The 22,904-nt window shown below is 44.6% G+C and overlaps 2 protein-coding genes across 4 annotated transcripts in view; both read left to right on the top strand.

The window, feature by feature from the left end:
* GRB2 (growth factor receptor bound protein 2) overlaps positions 1-5,123 on the top strand; it is a 58,397-nt gene extending 53,274 nt beyond the window's left edge. The window contains exons 5-6 of the mRNA XM_044453680.1: positions 616-784; positions 2,960-5,123. Coding sequence (XP_044309615.1) covers positions 616-784; positions 2,960-3,145 — 355 coding nt within the window. The 3' untranslated portion in view covers positions 3,146-5,123. The remainder of the gene's footprint in view (positions 1-615; positions 785-2,959) is intronic.
* Positions 5,124-9,758: 4,635 nt separating this feature from the next.
* SLC25A19 (solute carrier family 25 member 19) lies at positions 9,759-19,645 on the top strand. 3 transcript variants are annotated; one of them, XM_044453989.1, is made up of 8 exons: positions 9,759-9,856; positions 11,803-11,989; positions 13,214-13,369; positions 14,302-14,472; positions 15,006-15,189; positions 15,455-15,585; positions 16,706-16,836; positions 19,390-19,645. In XM_044453989.1, the coding sequence occupies exons 2-8, from the start codon at positions 11,858-11,860 to the stop codon at positions 19,400-19,402; spliced, it is 918 nt and encodes a 305-aa protein (XP_044309924.1). In that variant the 5' UTR covers positions 9,759-9,856; positions 11,803-11,857; the 3' UTR covers positions 19,403-19,645. The 3 variants fall into 3 exon arrangements, with proteins under 3 accessions (XP_044309924.1, XP_044309921.1, XP_044309922.1); XM_044453986.1 differs by having other exon boundaries at positions 16,706-19,645; XM_044453987.1 differs by lacking the exon at positions 9,759-9,856 and adding an exon at positions 10,160-10,179 and having other exon boundaries at positions 16,706-19,645.
* The last annotated feature ends 3,259 nt before the right edge of the window (positions 19,646-22,904 follow it).

The raw sequence follows: 22,904 nt of genomic DNA, 5'->3' as shown, positions 1-22,904 counted from the left end.
AAATCCATTCAGAAGAAGTATGGCTGTAAGAATTGAGTATATAAATAGAAAATCACATGTACACTGCCAGTTCAGGTCAGGATAGTGCAAGAACTGCTATACAGATTTTCTTAAACTTAAGTCCTTAGAAAACACTACTTTGTAGTATTGAAGGCTTTCCTGACTATTGAGATGTAATAGTTTGGGGGTGCTTTTTTGGATCTTGTGACTAGTCCTCAGGTCTGACAGTTCAAAGTGTTAGTTTCAGGCTTTATTTCATACACTGTAATTGGTAAACCCTTTGGGCAAGTGAGAATCTCAAGAATTTGGAATAACCAGGCCAAGAGATTAATGGGACCTCCATTTCAAAGAGGTTACACTTTCAGTCCAAAATCAGTTTATGCATTTATTGTCATTGAGCTTCATGGATGCTCATCAGCTGCCTCTTGCACAGTATTGCCACCTGCTGTTCAAAAGTCCCTTAAATCCATATTTTATATCACCGCTATAGGTATTTTTAGCTATGTATATATACAGTTTTCTTTTCCTTTATTATTTACCAATAGAAGGCATCTCATGCATCTGGTTTAAAAGTTAGAAGAACAGATAAGTACCGTAATATTCTTCTCTTCTTAGGTTTGGAAATGATGTGCAGCACTTCAAGGTGCTTCGAGATGGGGCTGGCAAATACTTCCTCTGGGTAGTAAAATTCAATTCTCTGAATGAGTTGGTTGACTATCACAGATCAACCTCTGTTTCCAGGAATCAACAGATATTCCTCCGGGACATTGAGCAGGTGCCTCAGGTAAAGTAGAATTACTAAAGTTCTGGCCTGTTTGCATTTCTGTAGCCTCAAAGCTAATCTTAAATGCAGTGTCAGCTTGTGATCACTCTGACTCATGGGGCAAAAAGTGGGCCAGCAGAGGTGGATCACAGGGTCATCAGAGGTGAGGCTAACCATGAAACTTGACCAGCCCCGAAGCATAGCAGTTTTCATGCATCGAGCCACAGGGAGGTTACAGCACAGGAGCTGTTAAAAATACACAGCTGATGGTGAACGCAAGGTTTGGGTAATTTAATGTGGTAGAGGACAGCCCTTCAAATACTGCAATTCCAATCCATTTATAGCTGTAAAGGGCCTTTTCTTCAGTGGCCCCTCATCTCAAGAAATAAGTTGCCATTGGGAATTCACCAGGTCCCATTATTTCAGGGTTTTAAGAAGAGCCTGAAAACATAGTTTTTTATTCTAGCCTTTCCCTAATTATGTTTTATTGGCTGCAATTGTTTTTGCTGCTGTGGTTTCTTGGAGCATTTGTTATTTTTATCACTGCTTTGGTTTTTATTATATGTATTTTATTGTAGTACACTGTCTTAGGAGGACTCTTGTCCTGAAAGGTGGCCTAGAAATGTTTTAAATAAATAGCAGCCATCACTTTGCACTATACCCAGAAAGGGATTGGCAGCCAGTCCAACTGTTTGGGATATTGATAAGATTCTTATAACTGGTTCCAGTTAGTAACTTAGCTGCTACATTTTGTAAGTGCCAAAGTTCTCATATGCAGCTGCAATGAATTGTAGAAGTCTTAACGTTGGCAGTGCATGTACCACTGTGGCCTGGGTGTTCTCCATCCAGAAGAATCACAGGTAATGCATCAGGTTAGCTATTGAAAAACAAGGCATCGGGTACCTGAAGTGCCAGCTGGGCCTCTAATGACAATATCTGTGAGCATCCCATGAACTGCAGAAGGGGAGGGCAGCCTTGACCAGAACAGATTGAACACTACCTTTCTAGTCAGGAAAACAAATCTACCAAAAGAAACTCTGTCTTGCTGTATTGGCCCTCCTTGCTGATTGTAAATATCAATTTAGCATTTCTACTGCCTTACCCAAATCTGATGAAAAGGAGAAGTATAGCTATACACTTCACATTATCTGATGCTTCTTTTCGCATACTCAAAATGTGGTATTTCAGACTGGTAAAGATAGTGGCATATGGAATTTTGTTAAGTGAACAATAATACCAAAACATTTGAAATTTGATGTTTTATCTCTTATCACTTAAGAAAGAAACAGCTATATGCTGACCTATATTGGATCATTGCAAAGACAGAATATGTTGCAGTTAATATAGGAACCTAGAAGGCTTAGCTCCTCAGGGCTGTTAGATCGTATCAAATAAAGATGTTGATGTAGGAAGTAGAATATTGGGAAACTAGGACATCCTTGAAAATGACACTTGGATTATTTCATGTAAAGAGATGAAGAGTATGCCAAGTGAAGCCTGACTTCATCATGTTTGATAATTTGAATTTACATTAATCTATCCATTGCAGTAAAATATCAGCTCCACGTGAAGATATTTATAAAATAGAGTACTTTTGAATAGACTTCATGCTTAAAGAAGTAACTTGATGCATAGGAAAAATACCTTGTTAGTACAATGCTAGATAACATTTCATTTGTTTTTGCAGACTTTAAGAATTAAAAGATGCACGTATGTTTGCAAGACTTAATAGCTACAGTTGGTTCTAAGTTCAAATGTCTGCATAATGTTCACTATGAAATAAATCCATTTCTGCAAGTAGAAACTCCATTATTTCAGTTTTCTGAAAGTAGTTATTAATTTGAAACAGTTATTAATTATGTTTACATTTCTAATTATTAGTTAAATTTCTAATTACATTATTATAATTACATTTATATCCTATCTTTTTTGAAGAAGCCCAAGACAACTTACGAAGTCCACCTCTCTATTTTTTCCTCACAACAGCACCGAGAGGTGGATTAGGCTGAGACACTGGCCTAAAGTCACCCAATGGGCTTCATGGCTGAGTGGCAACTAGAACCTATATTTCCCAAGTCTCAAACCAACACTTCAGTCACTATACCACAATAAAAAGGGTTTCTCTTATTTAGTAGAAACAGTCTTAAATGAATCTACTGTTTAGCACTTACTAACTCTGTTTTGTTTCCCCTGCAGCAACCCTCATTCGTTCAGGCTCTTTTTGATTTCGACCCTCAAGAGGAAGGTGAACTGGGCTTCCGCCGTGGAGACTTTATCCAGGTCCTTGACAATTCTGACCCCAACTGGTGGAAGGGAGGCTGCCATGGACAAACAGGGATGTTTCCACGCAACTATGTGACCCCAGCAAACCGGAACATCTAGAGCAAATTATTAAAGATTATTTAAGGAAACAGGAGAAACAGTAAAGTACACATTCAGAATCTAACAACAGCCAGTGATCTCCAGTCATCAGGCCATAAAATCTGAGGCACCTCTCTGCTTGAGAGGGAACACTTTTTTCACTCAGTATGGAACTTTCTGGGGAGGGGACAGGAGATGGGTCCAACTTATGCGGCAACACTTACCTTTTAAATTAAAATAGTTATTAACAGACTTGTTTGGTTACTTCTGGTGGCCCCTTATGTTTGCTCATCCTTTATCCCCCAACACTGACCCACCAGTTCATCAGTGCATGAAGTTTTAATGCTATATGAAGTCCATGCTATGCCATTAAAGGAAGGGGGAAGCTCTGCTGGTGTTTCCTGTGGATGCAAACAGTCTTCCTGAAGGGAAGAGAGAGGAACCAAATCCATTAGCCTATTTAATGCACACATGCTAATTCTGCTTTTGCCTTCAGTATTTTGCCTGGATAAGATAGGGAGTTACTTTTTTTCCTAGATACCCCTTCACCTGAAATCCCAGCAGCTCCAAAGCAGAGGAAAGAGAGTGGGGGGCTTTATGTTCCACAGGTTGCAAAGCTATTCTGAGAAATTCTATACTACAGCCAGATTGTGTTCTCATTAACCATGACAGCATTTTAATTTTTTCTGATGCGTATGGTTGAGCACATTCTATTATTTTTCCATTAGTGCCTTTCCCTCATTTCCTTTTTTTAAACTTTAAGGGGCAGTCCAGAGCCTTCAGATTTTTCCCTGTTTTATGTAAATATTTAAGGGGTTGAATGAGAGAGTTGTAGCTTTATTATTAAATACAAATAACTCTATAAACCAGGTGGAGATTTAAAATGTGTATAAGTATCTGATATTCTTTATTCCCAGGTGGGGAAAGGCATAAGAGGATGCATAAGAGGAAGGGCTAGGACTTGCAGCCAGGGGCCCTTGAGAGAGAAAGAAAATTGTACCAGTATGAATAATGTGGCATATTGTATGAAGCTGCCATTTCGAAGAGGCTGAATATTTTGGAATGTCCTCTTGAAGATATACTTTCCCCAAAGTATGGTAGGGAGAGGTCACAAAACTGCTTAATTGTGCTTAGATTTCTTAGGGAATGTTTGAACATGATGCTTGACGATATACAATGCTATCTAGTCCCCCTTTATAGCTGGCCAACTTAAAATGGCAGTCAGTGCCTAGTTCTCCAAAAGAGGGAATGGGTGCTTCTGTTGTACTTTAGCAGTTCCCTGTCTCTCCATGCCAGCATTGCCATAGTTGGAGGAGTTGTGTTCCTTACTCCCAGTTCACAGCAGGCTGTGTGTGGAATTGTATCCCAAGCTTGTATCCCCTGATAAAATTCACTCATGCCATACATGGTATTATGGACGGGTTGGAATTCAAACTGGGAGTGCAACCTGCAGAGCTCTTGTGCCAATACTCACCTTATTTCCTTTTGCTGAGCCACGCGGCTGAAAGAAGCATTGCAACAACGGATCCCAAAGCCACCACAGAGATCTCCTGTTCCGCCAAGATGGAGAAATTCCTGTGCTGGCGGGTGCCTTTTTATACTAAGTGTTACAAATGTGTTATTTCTGAGATGGACTCTGCCTTACAGTTCTGTTTCTCCCAGCAGATGAAAGACAAAGTTATCCTGTAGCGTGTTAATTTCTCTCCCTTTCCTTGCTAGCTGTCTTTCTCTTTCCCTGTTTCCCCTATTTTCTTCTTTCTCTAAAATGATTGGAAAAGGAATCTATGGCATTCTACACTTGGACCATTTGATTGTTTTCTTATTTTGGAATTGGTGTATATCATGCAGCCTTGCAGACATAATGTCTTGTGTGTATATATATAAAAAAATCAGTGTTTAAATAAAAACAGGCCTATGTACTTAATCCTTTAACTCAGCAGCATTTGGTAGATAGTAATTAACTGTGAATAATAAATATACAGTGAATTCTTCCCTTGAATATTAGTGTCTTTTTCTGTTAATATAATGAGCAAGTCTAGTAGTCAGTACACTGGAATGTTATGTGCCTTCACCCAGCCAACATCTCTGCTTACAGTGTTGATTTCTTATGCACCATAAGTTGAAGGTAGGTAACAACTGAAAATCTACACCAGACAAAACAGACATGTAACATACTTCATTTTGCAGTTGCCTAACTTCAATTTTGCCTAACTTGAATTGTTGTGAAATGCCCAGAGAGCTTTGGCTATTTGGTGGTATAAAAATAAAATTAATAATGATAATATTCCAGACCATAATGGACTTCTCAAAAATAATTCAGAGCTAAGGAATAGCCAGTTAGAACACCTTTAAGACTGTGCTTTCACAGTTCATACTGGATGAATGGAGGACACTATTCACGTGTTGTTCTTTGGTGAGAATGTACCAATTATGATGGGACTTTGGGGTAAAGAACGCTATCTCTTGCATATATAAGGCTCAGATTTGTGTGTGTGTGTGTGTGTGTGTGTGTGTGTGTGTGTGTGTGTGTTTGGTTACCACACAGTATATTGGCTTTAGTTTGTGGCTGAATGTTGTAACTTATACTAAGAAAGTCACAAGCCTTCCCAAGCATCTCAATACATTAACTAGTACAATATATTTAGTTGAATACCAGGAGTGTAAAACTTTTCAGCCCAAGGACTGAATTTCACTGTGGAGAACCACTCGGGACCACATTCTTGTAGCGGGATCAAAATACCAAAAATAGCAATTTTAGCTTAAAGCTCTTATTGCCAGTAACTATGCTGTAGGAGATGCATTCCAGCCTCTTGGAATAAAGAAAACTACAAAAAATTGAAAACTACCAACCAGTTGGTGGGAAGGAGATAGGGTCATTTGGGGATCCCAGGAAGGCCAGACTTGGCCCCTGAACCTGAGATTCTGCATCCTTGAATTAAACTAAACAATTTGTACCAGAGAAGCCTTCCATCCAGGGCCAGTTTTGGCTAAGCTGAAAGTCAACAGATTTAAGCTTGCAGCCAGAATGGAAATAGCTCACCCTATTCTGTCTTCCTCTTCATTCAAATGGATGAATGAGAAAAAAAATAGCAAACTGTGTATGTGACCAAGGTAAAGAGAATCAAGGGCAAATGTCAAAAGTGGGAGCCTGATGCTTGACATCTGCTTCCCAGCTGCAGCTTAGCTAGCCAGAAACTGAGTCAGTGGATAGGGCTGCTTAGTTTTGCACTAGCTTTTCCCAGCCAAAGAGCAAGGCATTGGCTGGTAGATAACTCATCTAGGCAGCACCTTAGGAAGGCTGTTTCACTATTCCCCTGTGTTTCCAGCAAGGAGTGAAATGGACTCAGCCTTCACTCCTACATAGTCCCAAACTATTTAAGCTGGCATTGAAAAAAAGATGCACAATTTCTTACCAAAGTCTTACCAAACCAAGAAACCAGCCCAAGGTCAACAGTACTGTTGACTCCCTAAACCCAAAGTGCTGAGAAGATATTCCGGGCAATGGGGGGAGAAATACTGAGAGAACATCTTTCCTGTTCTCCCAACGGCCTGTTGCTAATGTGATCCTTGGCTCTTTTCTGCCCACAAATGATGCTCAGTTTTGCACAGAAAAATCTTTTGAGGCAAATATAATTCCTCTAGATGTGTCATTCTAAGCTTCTATATAAGAAGGAAATCTGCATACCTGCCTGCTGTGCTGATTGCTGGCTGGCAAACCAACTGTCATCAAAAGGCATATGGCTCAAGCTTTAAATCTTGATTGCTAGTGAGCCTGTGCTTCAAAAGCTCTAAATTTAGCCAAGGAGTAACCACAGCAACAACAAACTTGCTGTAGATTCTCAGTCAATATTAAAGCAAGGTGTAGTTTGGGATGCATCCAGTATTGCACTAACAGATGTCGGCTTTCACACTGAAACTTTTCTCCCCTCCTCTTCCCATACATTTATTTATTTATTTTTCGATTTATGTCCTGCCTTTTCCCTACAAAGGGCTCAAGGCAGCTTACATCTCCTCCTCCATCTTATCCCCACAACAACAACAACCCTGTGAGGTAGTTTGGGCTGAGAGTCTGTGACTGGCCCAAAGCCACCCAGTTGGCTCCATGGCTGAGCGGGGACTAGAACCCAGGTCGTCTTGAGTCCCAGTCCCAGGCTCTTAACCACTACGCCACACTGGCCACATACCTTAAAATCTTTCTTGAAGGAACTCCCATAACCCTCTGGAGCAGATTTGGGAGGGTGCCTCTGGAAGAGAGAATCCACTTTGCTGTCCACAGTGTGGACAGACATGGTTATGTCAATATTTTATGAGGCACAGAATGAAGCTTTACACTGTTGCTGTTATGTACTGCCAACCCACCTCCAACTTAGGGCAACCCCATGAGTGAAAGCTCTCCAGAATGTCCTGTTGTGAGTTGTGTACTTGATTGCCATGTAATGGATGCCTGCTTAGAAAAGTACATTTCCTTTAACTGAAGAAATACCTGTTCACAGAATAGGAATGGGGAACAGAATGGAATGTGAGTGCAGCCCTTTGTTGGAATGGCAACATCTCAACCTTCTTTGATCCTGATGATCCAATGTAAGGAGGTTTTTTCTGAGACCATTGTGAGAAGGGACAGATTGTAAAGGAAGGTTTTGAAGAAGAAAAAGCAGAGACACGAAAAACAAGTCCTGAGAAGGCTGAGGACAGACCAGAAAAGAAAAGAGCAGCAGCATCCTGCCCTTTCCCTGGTTACCAGTCGGTAGATGCTTCAGAACTGTCAGTATCTGAGGCTTACAATTACTTCTTAAACCTGAACTGCAGAGCTAGAAACAGGTTTTGTTTTAAGAAATAACCTACCTTTAGAGAAGATCGCCACCGGACTGCATTTCACTGTATTGTTTAAGAAACTAAGTTTAAATTGTGCATTAATTTGCATGTTTACTTTGCATCTTCCTCCATTTCTCTTCCCTGTTAAATAGTATTTCTTGTTTTATAAGTTGCTGATGAGTTAGTTATTCCCCACCTGTTTTCAGGGCATGTGGCTCCTGGTGGGTTGGAGGCATTGGATGCTAGTTTGGGTCAGCATCTTGCTGTCCCGGAGGTGCTTCCAAGTGTAACCCCACTTTTCCCACTGACAAACCTATGGGGTGGTTAAAACAGAGAGATCTTGGTTCATTCGTGCAGTAGTAGAGAAAAACACCAGTTCACTTAATTCCTCAAAGCAGGTGAGGGAAAAAAGTGAGCAACTTATAAAACCAGAACTTGGATTTATTTAACTGGCAGAGGGAAAGGGGGAGGAAACAAAACAAACAGTTGAATGAGTAAACAATTTACACTAAGTCTCTAAAAATAAAATGGGGGAAGGGCGTCTCAATAATGCAACAGGCCAAGAAAGTAGGCTATTGCTCAGTCCAGGATTCAGAAGTAATTTTAATGATTGTTGCTTATACAGCCACTGTTCTCTGGAAATGGGAGGAAGGGCAAAATGCCACCACTGCAGCTCACTTTCTGTACTTGGCCTCAAGGAAATGTCTTTTCTGCCTCCCACTTCTCCCTCTTCAGTTTCATCAGAAGCTCTGTCCCCAGTTTGTCCTTTGTCATCTTCTCACAGTCTCCTCAGAAACAGCGTTGGGGTTTGAAACAGTATCTTTCAAATAATACTGGCTTCTTAAAGATGAATAAATTGAGGTTTACTGTCCTAAATAGTACAGGCATCTAGTATAGCCTTCTCAAAATGTAGTGAAATTCAGTAAAGGAAAAGTGTTGTTGTTTAACGTGTTAAGGAGACACTCTGTGTTTTCAAGTTCTAAAATCTTAGGAAATCATAGCCACTAAAGGCCATGCCCTTAACAAACATGTTATTTAGGCCAGGAGTGGACAGAAGAATCACTACTGCAAATATCTAAGTTCCTAATGTGCACTTCAGTCTTGAGACCAAACTGAATCATATATGCAAACTATACAACAACAAAGTTTTAAGAACGTGCATACTTTGTGGCAGTGCCAGTTGATCAAGGTCTAGCACTGCCCACGGATTTGGGTATTAACATTTTACAACAAACAGTGAGTCCTGGAACCACTGTAAAGATCATGCATATGTCCTCTCTATGACAGGGAGGGTGTGCTATACTCTATAAATACAGATTTATAATAAATCTATAAATGCTAGTAGCATCTCCCTAGAAGGAAATTCAAGCCAACACTGCATGATTAAGTTACACAATCAGAACAAATTGCTCTGCAGTTATTTCTGAAGATCCCAAAAATTCTGAAAGACACTCAGGCTTTTCCTATTGGCCTCTCGCCATCTAGAGTCTTTTTAGCTGAGCAACACATTCTAGCTCATTTCAAATCAGGATATCTTTAAGCAGCCTTTCCCAATCTGATGACTGCCAAATGTTTTAGACCACAACTCCCAGCATGCCTGACCATTGGCTATATTGGGCGTGGCTGATGGGATTTGGAGTGCAAAACATCTGACGGGCACCAAGGTGAAGACGCAATGAATTCCACCCACGCGAATGTTCCGCTTTGCCCACATCCCCACCCACCTTACTAATTCCAGCCCCTCCCGCCTCCCTTCATCAGAGAGGAGGACACGCCCATTCCGCCGGAGAGGACTGCATTTCCCAGAAAGCCAGGCGGCTGCCAGGGCCGCGGGAGTCCGTCTTTGAGCGGGGCGAGTTCGGTCGTAGCTTGGCCTGCCGGGGCAGCTCCTTTTTCCCGCCGCAGGGAGCGGCCGCCTGGGTGAGCCTCGGGCGCCTTGGGATGGGCTCTTTGGGGTCGAGGCGCCAAGCAGCAGGGGCCGGAGCGGTCGCGGGGTGCCCGCCGGCTTTCCTTTCCAATTCAGAAAGGAGAACAGATTAGTCGTCCTTGAAGCTCTCTCTCAGGAGCCCTCTTCTGGTTTTGGAGATGCAAGGTCGGCTTGTAGTGGTGTCGGGAATGCACTCTGAGCACGCTCAGCTGCACTTCTTCCCCTCCTATTCGTCACCTTGCGAGTTATAGGTCCGGACGTGAAAAGACATCAGCCCCGGAGAAACCTTTTGGGTGAAAAACCGTTATTACTTTCGGTAACTGTGTTTGACTTGATGTCTGACTGCTGCATCCTAGAAGCAAGGACGTCTTCCCTGGCTTGCTTTCGTGGGGTTCTGCTTTTCATTGAAAAGCTGCCCGGACACAACCGGGGGGGGGGGCACCACACTGCGGGGGAGGCTGGCAAATAGAATGGCACCTGCTGCTTAAAATAGGGTGGCTTCTGCCTCAGTCAGCATCCTTCTAATAGCCTTTTTGCGGGTACTTTACAGTGTGTGTTGAAAAGGAAACAGGACTGTGACCTCGTCCCATTTTGGGGTTCACCAAACATCCACACACTGGACTTAACATTTAAATGTGGTCTATGGATAGTTCTGGTTAATGCAAACTTTATCTCAAAATGTCATAAGAATATTATGTGCACCAGGCTTGTGCACACTAACACAAGCAACACTTCAAAATGTTACCGCTGATGTGTGGTTACTGGAAAGGCTTGAAGATGAGGGTTTGGGGGGAATTTTTCAAGTAGAACATTTCCCAGAATACTTTTAATATTTTAAGGCCATTGGGATCTAATTTAGCATAAGCAACTTAACTCAGTCGAATCTGTACTAACCTGTTGGTTTGATGATAATAATAAACATGTCTTCGTCTGTCAACTCCATAGCTCCAAGGGCATGAACCAAAACACCTGAAACTCAGCCTGTGTACTAAGACTCTAGGCATGCACACCTGGAGGCTATTTGGTTGTTAAAACACATTAATCTCAATGCAGCTGGGTGTTTGATGCCTGCAATGCCCTTTTCAGTCCCTTCAGTAAGTGGTGGGCTTCCTTATCCAGTGCATCACTTGAAACAGTTTGAACACGGTAAGGAGGAGTAGCCAGGATGGGCAGGAAACTGCCCCCTAATAGGGGAAACCTCCATCAAGGTGCCTCATGGTGAGGCCTGCAGTTGCCTGGGTGGGGTGGCAGGCACAGAGAGTTCAAATCTGACAGCCGTATAACTCAACTGAATCAGACTAATGGCTAGTCCAGCCTGCATGACCCTGGGAGTATTTGCTTGAACTTGATAAAGGGCATTTTAAAGGCACCCCATATTGATACGATGTGCTCTATAAATATTTGAGACATTTTCTCTAATAGCCATGCATAGTTGAACAGAAATATATCATTAGGAAAAGCAATAATGAAAAATAATACATATTTGATTAGAATTGCATATTCAAAACTTAGGAATGCATTATTTTTGTGTGATTTTTGGTTGATTATTGTTTTTATTACGATGTTGGTATGTTTTATACATTACAAGTACAATAAAAGGTTTAATTATTTTTACTGGAATGCTTGTAAATACGTGCACTTTCTTTACATTGTTAAATTTTTTGGAGGGGGCGGGGAGAGCAGAAACACAAAGCGGTTAAACATACTAATTTTCACATGTTCAAAGTGCTGTTCATTTTCCTTCCTAGGATACTCACCTGAAAAAAGTCAATGGTAATTTTTAATCTGCCCAATTTGACCTTGTTGACTTTGTTAACCATTGTATAAACTGATAATTTTCTGCCCCACCTTTCTGTCTTTGAAGTATGTGTGTGGACAGTCCTTAAGCTCTAATGTAAAGCAGCCTTCTCAGTTGGGACTCTTCCTTCCTTACCCTCAGTATCAGTGTCCACAGGAGTAGATGGATATCAAGGCTGCCTGTGGGCCCTGGAGGGATGGTTGGCTATGACCCAGATTCCGAATGCTCATCCCTTTCAACAGTGGAAATAGCAGCGGCAGGATCAGCATCTGGGTTGGTCACTCGGGCAATGATTGGTCCCTTTGACGTGTTAAAGATTCGTTTTCAGGTACTATTCTTGCAATTCATGGGACAGTCTTATTTTATGATGGTAAACAAGTGAAAGAAAAGTGGGAGGGAAGGAAGGAAGCTGTCCTTTCCCATAATTCGTTACTGTGCTGAAGATTATTATGGTAATAGTATATAGTAATGGAACCAGGAAGATAACAGCAGGCTTGGTGGAACCACGGTGTCCCATCTTGTGATAACCTCCTGATTAGACCACTGTAGTATGTTGTATGTGGGGCTGTCCTTGAAAACAAGCTGAAAATGTCAGCTAGTGCAGAATGCAGCTGTTCACATATTAATGGAAGTGGCCAGATGGGATCATACTACCCTTAGCAAGCTACACTGCTTGCCTATTTACTTCCAAGCCCAATAAAACCTTGAATGGTTTGGGACTTAATGAACCTCTCTTCCTATACTAGCTCACCCATGTCTTAACTCTTCCCAAGGTGCTTTCTGCCTTTTGTAGGATAACTAGTGAAGGAATCTTCTCTCTTGTGGCACCACATTTGTGAAACAACCTTCCCATGGAGGAGTGCCTGGTACAGACCATGCAGTTGGTACCACTTCAAACCTTTTCTGTTTTCCCTCAGCATTTTAAGCCTCTGTCTTAGAGATGGTTGCCTACCCTCTACTGCTGTTTTATTATAGAATTTTGTTTCCATTTTGTTTGTTTTTGTAGTTCACTACCCTAAAAATCACTTTCCTTAAGAAAGTCTTTGGATGACAAACTGTAGTCTTTTATTTTGCATCCTATTTGAACTTGGGACATAATTCTGTGCCCTTTTTGTGTTTCTGTGCTATTTCTCCAAGTCTAATTCTGCATAATATGAAGAAAGATATCCCATTGCATTAGGAAAAAGTCTGAACATGTTGGGCCTACTAATCAATCTTTTTGACATCAGGAGTTCCTCTCTCTCTCCTACTGTTGGTGGTGCCACCTTTTTCTTTTTTCTTTTCTTTGCTGTTGGCATTTTCACTACAGTATTATAGCAAACAAATGCAGGCATATTTACTCAGAAGTAAATACCATTTAGTTCTATTTGGCTTCTAAGTAAGCACATGTAAGATGACAGCCTCAGAGTGGGGACTTAGAAATGTTGTGGTCTTAATTTGTTTTAAAGCCTTCCCCAGCCTGGTAACTTTCAGATATTCTTTAGAAGCTCAAGCCCTGATGCAATTCATAGTGCAAAGATTTAAACTGAAAGCTACTTCTGTTCTCTTTCAGCTTCAGATAGAGCAAATTTCTTCCAGAAATCCACGGGCTAAGTATCATGGTCTCTGGCAGGCTATTTGGGTGATTTTTCGGGAGGAAGGACTGACAGCATTCTGGAAGGGCCATGTCCCTGCTCAGCTCCTCTCAGTTACCTATGGTGCTGTCCAGGTAAGAATCTGACATGTTTTGGCTTAGCTCCTGAGCTATTACAGCTACAGTGGCTTCCACAACAATCCTCTTTAGGTGGGACTGCCTTTCTCTTGTCTGTTTCCAAAGTATAGAGTGGTACCCATGCAGCATATTTGAAAGGATGCTTTTTCAAGGGATATCCCCTGCATCCCTGCCAAAGCATATGTTTTGAGGGCTGGGAGGCCCTTCCTGTGTTTTTGCTTTAATTCCAGCCACCCAGCATTCCAGGCCTTTCTACTTGTTCATTGCTGTTTTATTATTCACAGGCGGGGGGCAGGGAGGTATTACAACAAATACGTTGGTAGATCAGCCTTCCTTCCTTTGATTATTTTAGCCCCACACTGTAACCAAATATTGTAAAACCTGTATAGTTACAACAGTCCAAGTCATTCTTCAATGCATACATTTATATGGGTAGCCCACACACACACACACACACGCACGCACGAGAGGGAGGAAGGGCAAACAGATCAACCGCCTAAGCAAAATACACACCACACCAAGATCAACAGTGAACCCTAGCAAAACACCTCCCACATACACAAGTACTCAGGAAAATACAGACTACTCCAAAATAAACACACAAACCTCAGAAAACAGGCAGTGCACACTGCAGGGGCAAAGCACACCACCCTCTAGAGTCTAGACCATCCCCTGAAGTCCCCTAGCAGTGTCCTGGCACATGCTTCCTAGCTACCCCTGGTCTGTTGGCAAGGCAGCTGTCTGGCAAAGGTGGCACCTTCCTAGCCTCGGTGCTTTTCCTCCAACCACTTGTATTAAAAATAGATCATTTTTGTAAGTGCCTTTGTGGTGCTGGTTAGTTACAGCTGCTCGATCTCATTTCCCACAGCAGTCCTCCTTACCCAGCCCAGTTGTCCACATTTCTGACTGTTGTCGTTTGTCTCTGCCAGTTTGTCAGCTTTGAATTTCTGACAAAGTTGGTGCACCACGGCACAGCTTACGATGCCCGGGACTTCACTGTGCACTTTGTCTGTGGGGGGTTGTCTGCCTGTGCCGCCACGGTGACCGTTCAGCCCCTTGACACACTGCGTACTCGCATGGCTGCCCAAGGTGAGCCAAAGGTAAGAGATGGATGGCAGGTCCCCCCACCAGAACACAGGTACACGTGGCCTTCCTTTAGTGGCCACCTGGACTCCTTGCAGATTTATTCTGTTCCTGGCAAGTGAGGTGTTTGCCACACAACTATCTTGGAAGAGTCTCCTGGCTCTTCCCTAATGCTGAGTATTTCCTTCATGCCAGGGCAGAGAAACCGCAGTTTCTGCCAGAGTGTACATGCAAGGGAATTTTGTGAGCATTGCTGAAATTTGACTGACTTCCTGATGCATGGCAAGCTATGTTTGCCTCAAACCTCTTTTGATTGGCCTCATAAAGAAAAAGGTGCTTCCAGACTAAGGGCTTGTAGTGGTGCCATGCAAAAGGCAGTGTGTACCTATTTTCTTTCTTTCTCCTTAACCTATTTTTTTCTGATAAGGGAACAGATGGGAGGCACATGGGAGGGTTACCAATGGGAGATAACAACATCTGGGCACCCCTGTAAAATTCAGTGGGCATGTCTGGGCAGTTGCATAAACACCAAGTCTTGTGCTGTTTTCAGATCTACAGAAACCTCCGCCATGCAGTGGCAAGTATGTACCAGAAAGAAGGGCCGCAGACATTTTATCGGGGTCTCAGCCCTACCATCATCGCCATTGTCCCTTACGCTGGCTTCCAGTTTTCCTTCTATGGCCTCATGAAGAAGCTGTATGACTGGATCATTCCGAACGAAGAAAAGAAAGGAGGTTAGTTGGGGGGTGTGGGTGGCAGAAGCAGCAGCCAGTGACCAATGGGAAGGCCCTGCTATTGCCTTCCCTAACCTAGTTTTCCTGAAAATGAGCCACATTTCAGAATAAAATTCTCCCCCGTACGCTGCTGTTCTCCTTTGCTGCCCAGTCAGCTGCTGACTTCAAGTGTTACGTCATTGTTTTTCTAATCCCTGCTGTCGAAAAGCGAAGTGTAGAGCTGTGAGATGCAACCCCTCTCCTCCTGGCTTCTTCTGCTTTGCAGGCAATATTAAAAACTTCCTGTGCGGCAGCTGCGCTGGAGTCCTCAGCAAAACCCTCACCTACCCCTGTGACCTATTCAAGAAACGACTGCAGGTGGGAGGCTTTGAGGAAGCCCGGACAGCCTTTGGGCAGGTGAGAGGTGTTTCAAGTCGCAGGGCCCTTCCTCTTTTCGGGATGATTGGCATCATAAATGACCCAAGCCAGCCACATAACTAGGCTGCAGGAATGTATAGCTGCACCAAATGAGCTTCCATCCTGTGCAGTGTACTATATGTTTTCCCTTCCTGCTTTTTGGATAATTGTGGGATAGAAGAACAAAAAGGTCCATTGCAGATCTTGCTAGATTCCTCACTGGCCAGAACTGATTCCATATTTGGTACTTCTGTGACTTTTCAAACACCAATTTCTCTTCTCCCTGGCAGTTTCCGCAGCCCTGTTATAAGTCAGTGTGGAACCTCCATTCCTGTCCATGCTAGATGAAGTGCAGTGAAGGTGCCACATATTGGTCATGCTCAGACCATCCTCTGAATTCTGATGGAGGAGCAAGCAGGCATGCGCGTTGGGCTCAACCCCCCCTCCTGTCCTCCTCCGTGCATGAGCCGTGGAAATCTGAAGCTTCTGTTTGCAATTAGAGCCTAATTTGACATCCTGATTTCTTTGCTAAATATGATTTGTAGCACTCACAGTTTCCAGTACTTGGAGAAGGCAGGAAGTTGTGGCTTGTATCACACTGTGAGGAAGCATTTCGATCTTCCCTTGAGCCTGGAGGAGGTGGGGAGGGAGCTCCTGTGTCAGTGCCCGGCCACAGCTCATGCATGAAGCAACCTACGTGGCATAGTACAACTTCCCCCAGCCGTAGCCCTCCAGATGCTTTGGACTGCAACTCCCAGGATTTGTGATGGGGAGTGGAGCCCTAGATGTCTGTGGGGCACCAGGTTGGGGAAGGCTGGTTGGCTTTGCATCTGAAACAAGCCAGTTGCCCTCTGAAGGGAGAACAGTGACTGGGACTCTCCTCCACCCAGGCAGCAGAGCAGCATTTTTGCACGCTGCATGTCGTGCTCCATTGTTGGCCACGTTTACCAAACAATAACCAGCAAGGTTTTTTTTCCGTTCCGTGAGACTTGGTCCGCTGATTTTCACTGATGACATCCTGCTTCACTTGCTTGTCCCCCCTGCCTCTCTTTGGCAGGGAAAGATGCAGAAGACTTTCCCAGGTTGCAGTTGTCCTCTCACCTGCCTCCCCTTTCCCCAGGTGCAGAGCTACACGGGTTTAGTGGACTGTGCACTCCAGGTTACCCGGGACGAGGGAGTCAGAGGATTGTTCAAGGGCCTCTCCCCAAGCTTGCTGAAGGCTGCCTTCTCGACCGGCTTCACTTTTTTCTGGTATGAGCTCTTCTGCAGCTTCCTGCGCAGTCTGAAGGACTCCGATGGCGCGAAGAAGCAGGACAGCTGATGGGAGCAGGAGCCACTGTCTGCGATGAATGGACTGTCAGGGTTGCCATCCAGCCTGTGGGGTCGGGGGGGGGGGAGGTGTGGAACAGAGATGGTTATCCCTTTGCATGATGGGATCCATCTGACCCAACCAGAAGGCCCTTCCTTGCCCCTCACGACTTCCGGCGATGGCAGGGCAGGCCTGCAGCGGCTGCATCAAGCACTTCCCCTGAGGCACAGGCGCGTTCTGCCAACACCACATGGAGGCTGCCTGCCTGAGCACCGCTCACTCCAGAGAGGGGGGATCTTCTTGCTGTGTCTGCAAAGCACGGGCTGCCATTCCTGTGTCGAGTCACTCTAGCCGCTTGGGGCAGCCCCTAGCCAGTGTGCCCGCAGCCCCTGTAGCCCTCCTGGGCCTCGCCTCCTCCTAGTTGCCCCTCCAAGCTGCTGCGGCAACCCCTGCAGTGATGGACAGGGCCCACAAATGAGGTGCCTGCATTTGGACAGCACTGACTTCTGCACTCCTCTGTTAACCCACTGAATCTAAAAGTGCCCACCCCTGATCCAAATAGGAGGGAGTTGCCTTTTGGACATAACTTGACTCATTTTGATCTACATTTTAATGGATCCTCTCAAATTTATTTCTCCTGACGGCTCATCTCTGGACGCTTTCAGCAGAAGTGAGATAGAGATTCCTTGCAGCAAACTACCCAAAAGCTGGCATTTAGTAAGCCAAGGCTGAAATAGAAACGTTTGTCCAGTCAATCTTAGTCAGTCATGCCTGAAAAGAAAACTAGCCCGTGAACGCCTGAATGTAACCCAGTGCAAGTGTACTTGGAAGTAAGTCCTCCTGAATTCCATGGGACTTACTCCCAGATAAGTGTACTTAGGACTGCAGCCTTAACACGTGTTTCTCAGACACTGCTGTATTCTTGAAAGAAAGCCCGTGTTCTGGACTGCTTGTTTTCTTGGTCTGCTGTTAGTTGTTCTGTTCACTTCAGTAGAACCAAGTATCATTAGACACATAAGTTTTGCTTCCGTTCTCAGAAGCTGGTTGCGCCAGTTCTTTTTTGCTTGCTCTAAAAGGTAAAAGCACTTTCCCTTGGCGCTGTGCCAGTGTATGGTGAGAAAGCGTCTGTCTCCCTCAGCTTAGACACCTGTGCATAAGGCGACGCCATGGCATAAGAGGACTATGGACTGCAGTCGCCTGTCTCAGTGGTTGGGGGTACTGCATTTAAATGTCTTGAGCTGTTTTTATACCAGCCCCTCAGAGCAGAATGGGGGGAATGAAATCACTGTGGCCTGTGAAGTAGAGGAGCTGCCTAGGTTCCAATAAAAACCACCCACCTCTTTTGCTAGGCAGCTCCTTTGACTTTCCATCCTGTTACACTCTCTCTCACAGTGGGGCCACATCTTTTCACCCACATTTCTAGCTTGAAGGGCATTGTAGAAGGAAGTGTGCTTAGATTCTCATCTGCAATCTCCTGGGGCTTTGCTTACTGCTGCAGATGAGAATTTGAGCACATTCGATTCCACTAGAGTATGAAAAAAGATGCTTGTGAAATCTCCAGAGCCTCTTGTGTCTGAGGCTGTTGGATCCTGCTGAATTGGTGAGGGAGCCATATTTTTAGAAGCATAGAAATTAGAAACTGGAAGGATTCTCCTAGTCCCCATCTCCTTCCTACCTGTGGCATAGGATTTGGTTTTGCGCACTTGCCTGCAATTATTTCTATAGGTGACCTGACAGTCGTATCCCAGCTGCTGTGTCTTGCCCCCTACAGCCCTATGCTGAGTGCGAACGGTCAGAGGTGTGTGTTAGGCAGGGTGTTTCTCTCCCCAGCTGCCTATGTGCCCTTCCTCTTCAAAGACTGGGACTGACTGGTTGATTCAAACTCCTTTATATAGCATTCACCTGGGGGGAGTGACAGGTTCTGAGGCAAGCAAGAAGCTGGACACAAGGTGCTGTTCTGGTGGCTGTTCCTGTCGTGATTGAAAAGGAGTTTGGCCACTTCTTTCTGTGTCCAGGAGCATCAGCTCCCAAACATGAGGACAGCCTCTGCATTCCCTCTGCCTGCAGTCGAGCACACAGCCTGCCTTGGCGTCCGAGATTTGCAAAAGTGACCACAGGCGGATGCTTAAGTCTTGGCCTCTTCCACTGATGGTCCCAATGTGGCAACATCTACCAAAGATCTGGAGAGATCTTTGGTTTGCTGGCTTATGAATAAGATGTAACCCTGTGCCCTGTAGGCCATCCTTGGTTAAATTTAATCTTGTGCCTTATGCTGCTTCCAAGCCAGATGCACTTTATTGAGCAGAAGTTTAAAAATCCAGCTACTTACTGGGTACCGTGGTGTCAGTAGTTCAGGCTTCCAAACCAACAAAGCAGTTGAACTCTGGCTCTTGGAAGCCTGTACCTTTGAGAGAACTACCCAGATTCCTAGGAGTGCTTTTATTATTATTTCCAGTAGATTCAATTATCTGAATTGCATCTCTTTGTCTTCTCAGGATGCTTGTTTGAGTGCTCTGTCTTTGCATGCAAGAGCAGAAGAGACTCATTTTCAGGATCAATCACTGGGGTGGTTCTTGTTTTTCAGTTCCTCTTGTGGTATCAAAGCTTAATCCATTACAACATTTATATTTTTCATATAAACTTAGATTTTTCAAGGGCAGGGCTTATCAGAATTTGGACCAGCCCATTTTTCACTTTCTATGGAACATGTACTTCTGTTGGAAGAAAAGTAATAAATATGTTTAACAGGAATCTGCCTGACTCCATTTTTCCCCCAGTACTTAATTCACCTTTGTTCCTAGAACCTCAGTGGAGAAGCACCTTGCTCAAAAGCGAGAAAGGACTGAGTCTCAGGTGTTCTGATGGGAAACATTGACTTCAATACATGTGTGTTTTTCTATGCAGCACTAACAATATGTGCTTGGTATTTGGGGTTGTGTTACCAAATTCAAAACATCTTGTATAAAGTGAATTTCATAACAGGTTGTGCCACGTGTATAGTGGTCAGAAAAGCAAAACTGAGCAAAACAAAGAGCACCTAGTTTCAGTTATCTGTGCTCTGGTAACCTCTCGTTTGGATTAATGCAGTGCGCGCTATATGGGGCTGCCTTTGAAAATGGTCCAGAGATGCCAACTAATCCGAAACAGGGCAGCAAGATTATTAATGGGAACTGGCTTGCAAGAACATATTATGCTAGTGCTCTTCCAGCTGCAGTGGCTGCCAGTTGAAGTCCGAGTCCCATTCAAAGTGCTAATGCTAACATTCAAAGCCCTAAACGGCTCAGGTTATCTGAAGGATTGCCTCATCTCATACGTACCCATCTGGACTCTGAGGGCATCTTCAGAGGTCCTTTTCCAGGAGCCCATTCCAAAGGAGGAGAGGCAAGTGGCTACCAGAAGGAGGGCCTTTTCAGTTGTGGCACCCTGCTTTTGGAATGAGCTCCCCAACAGGGAATAGCTGAAAAGCCAGCAGTGTCAGGGTGGGATTCAAAACAGAGCAGTGGCTAGGTGGACTTGTCAGCTGGATGCTAGTGGAACTAGGATGGGGTGGTCCAACCTGCAGTCTGCAGGCCTCATGCCGCCCTCTTGCTGCTCAGAGCCCCCTGTTCTCCCTGCCCTCCCACCTGGATCCCAGCAATGGCACAGGCATGATTGCAGCAAGCTCTCCCGAGCCTGCTGGCCCGTCCTGCTCTCTTCCTGAGGTTCAGGACCAGAGTGCGTCCAGCTGGTGGCCTTGAAAGAGCTCGCTCCAGCATGCTTGCACTGCTCTAGCTGATACAAGACTGGGCAGAAGCTGAAATTGAATTTTGAAAACCACATGCTGGCCCTGGCGTGTTCTCATTTAGGGAGAAGAAAAGTCAGGACATCACTTTCCTATATATGGTATGCATGGCTTGTTCAGAAGTGGAAAGCAAGATGGGAATCACCTGGTTAGGACAGAAGAATAATGGCATATATAGGAGTTCAAAAATAGGATGAGCAAATTTAATAGAGGAAGCAGGGAGTTCAAGGACAGTTCAGTAGGATAGTCAAAGCTTTCTCTCCAAATTGCTTGGAGTGCTGTTCAACGACATCCAGAATCTGCCTGAGAGGAGACGGCAGTGATGAAGTGAGCACTCATCTGCCGTCCTTCAACATGCAACGCAATGTCCACCTGGAAATAAGCCCCATCAAGTTCAGCCAGGCTCACTCCCACGCAGGAGTACACAGGAGTGCAGTCTTTTAAGTTTTGCTCTGAGTGGGGAGAAAGAAATGTTGCTTTGTTGTGCTTTTGGGGCACTTCATTTTTCACAGCAAAAAGGGCAATGAAATTCCTCCAGCAGAGTGGTGTTTCTCAGCCCAACAACATAAACTGTGAACCCTGCTTATTAGGGATGGATCAGGAACTCATCTGGTTGAATTATTTTGTCAGACTTCCCCAGTAGGCACATCTAAAAATTATGAGAACTAGAAGGCACCTGAGCGATGAAATCCACATTTTCCAGAATTCTGCAATGGTTTTTACAGGTCAAAACAGGCACACACAAATGCATATAGCAAAGGGAAATGCACATAAAAATGCATATATCACAGAAACTGTTCAAGTAAAATCATGTGCCTAAACTGGATATTAGGAAAAGTGCATACAAGCATAGAAACAGAAAAAGAGCGAGTCAGATGGGGCCTCCCGGGCCATCTAGTCTGACCCCCAGCTCCAGCCGGCTCTGCTCACAACATGCACACCATGTGCATGTCTAGCCTATCCTTGAACACCCTCACTGATGGGGCCTCAACTACCTCTCGTGGAAGCCCATTCCACACCCTCGGGGTCCTAACGGTCAGGAAGTGCTTCCTGGCATCCAAGTTGAACCTGGGTTCCCTGAGCTTTGCTCCATTGAAGCGCGTCCTGCCTTCCTCTGCAGGGGAGAACAGGTCTCTACCCACCTCCGTGTGACATCCCCTCACATACCTGTATGTCGCCAGCAGATCCCCTCTGAGTCTCCTCTTCTCCAGGCTGAAGAGACCCAGTTCCCTCAGTCTCACCTCATACGGCATCCCCTGCAAACCGGCACCAACCTTGTGGCCCTACGCTGCACTGACTGTAACCTGGCTATATCCTTCCTGTAATGAGGGGCCCAAAACTGAACACACTACTCCAGTTGTGGGTGCACCAGAGTCATATAGAGTGGTAGTAATACCTCTCTCAATCTAGAAGTCACACTTCTGGCTATGCAACCGAGGGTGGCGTTCGCTCTCTTGACCACCGCATCACACTGCTGACTCATGTTTAGCCTGCAGTCAACCAGCACCCCAAGATCCCTTTCACAAGTGCTGTTCTTCAGCCACTTGTCCCCTAACCTGTACTTATGACACCAATTCCTATGCCCCAAGTGCACTTATCTGCATTAAACGCCATCCTGTTGTCTCCTATCCATTTCCATAGTCTGTCCAGATCCTTTTAATCAGCAGACTGTTCACCCCTTCTTCCATGTCGTTGATGAAAAGATTAAACAGGATCAGCCCCAGGACAGAGCCCTGAGGGACCCGATTCCCCACTAATGGTTACCCTCTGCTTTCAGTCAGTCAACCATGCCCTAATCCATTGGACAGTGCATCAGTCTATCCCAAAACTCCTCAGTTTCTCCACCAGGATATCATGGGGCACTTTGACAAAGGCCTTGCTGAAATCCAGGTAAACCACATCCACTGCATCCCCTCCATCTAGCCACCTTGAAACCTTGACATAGAATGCCACAAGGTCTGCCTGGCAGACCTGTTTTTGTGGAAACCATACTGTGTGGCCGCCAGACTCCCTTCCCTATCTAGCATCACTAGATCGCTTGCTATTATGAGCCTTTCCATTGTTTTTCCTACAATGGAGGTAAGGCTAACTGGTCTGTAATTCCCCATGTCCCTTCTACTACCCTTTTTGAAAATTGGGACCACTGATGCCACCCTCCAGTCCTCTGGAGGAAAATCCAAATCCATTAATTAGAATTAAAGTACACAAAAGTGGATAAGAATTTTTGTG

Source organism: Varanus komodoensis, unplaced genomic scaffold, assembly GCF_004798865.1.
Source record: "Varanus komodoensis strain SLA01 unplaced genomic scaffold, ASM479886v1 scaffold7_1, whole genome shotgun sequence".
Classification (NCBI taxonomy): Eukaryota; Metazoa; Chordata; class Lepidosauria; order Squamata; family Varanidae; genus Varanus; species Varanus komodoensis.
Note: the sequence above shows the minus strand (reverse complement) of the source record. Positions and strands in the feature narration are given on the sequence as shown.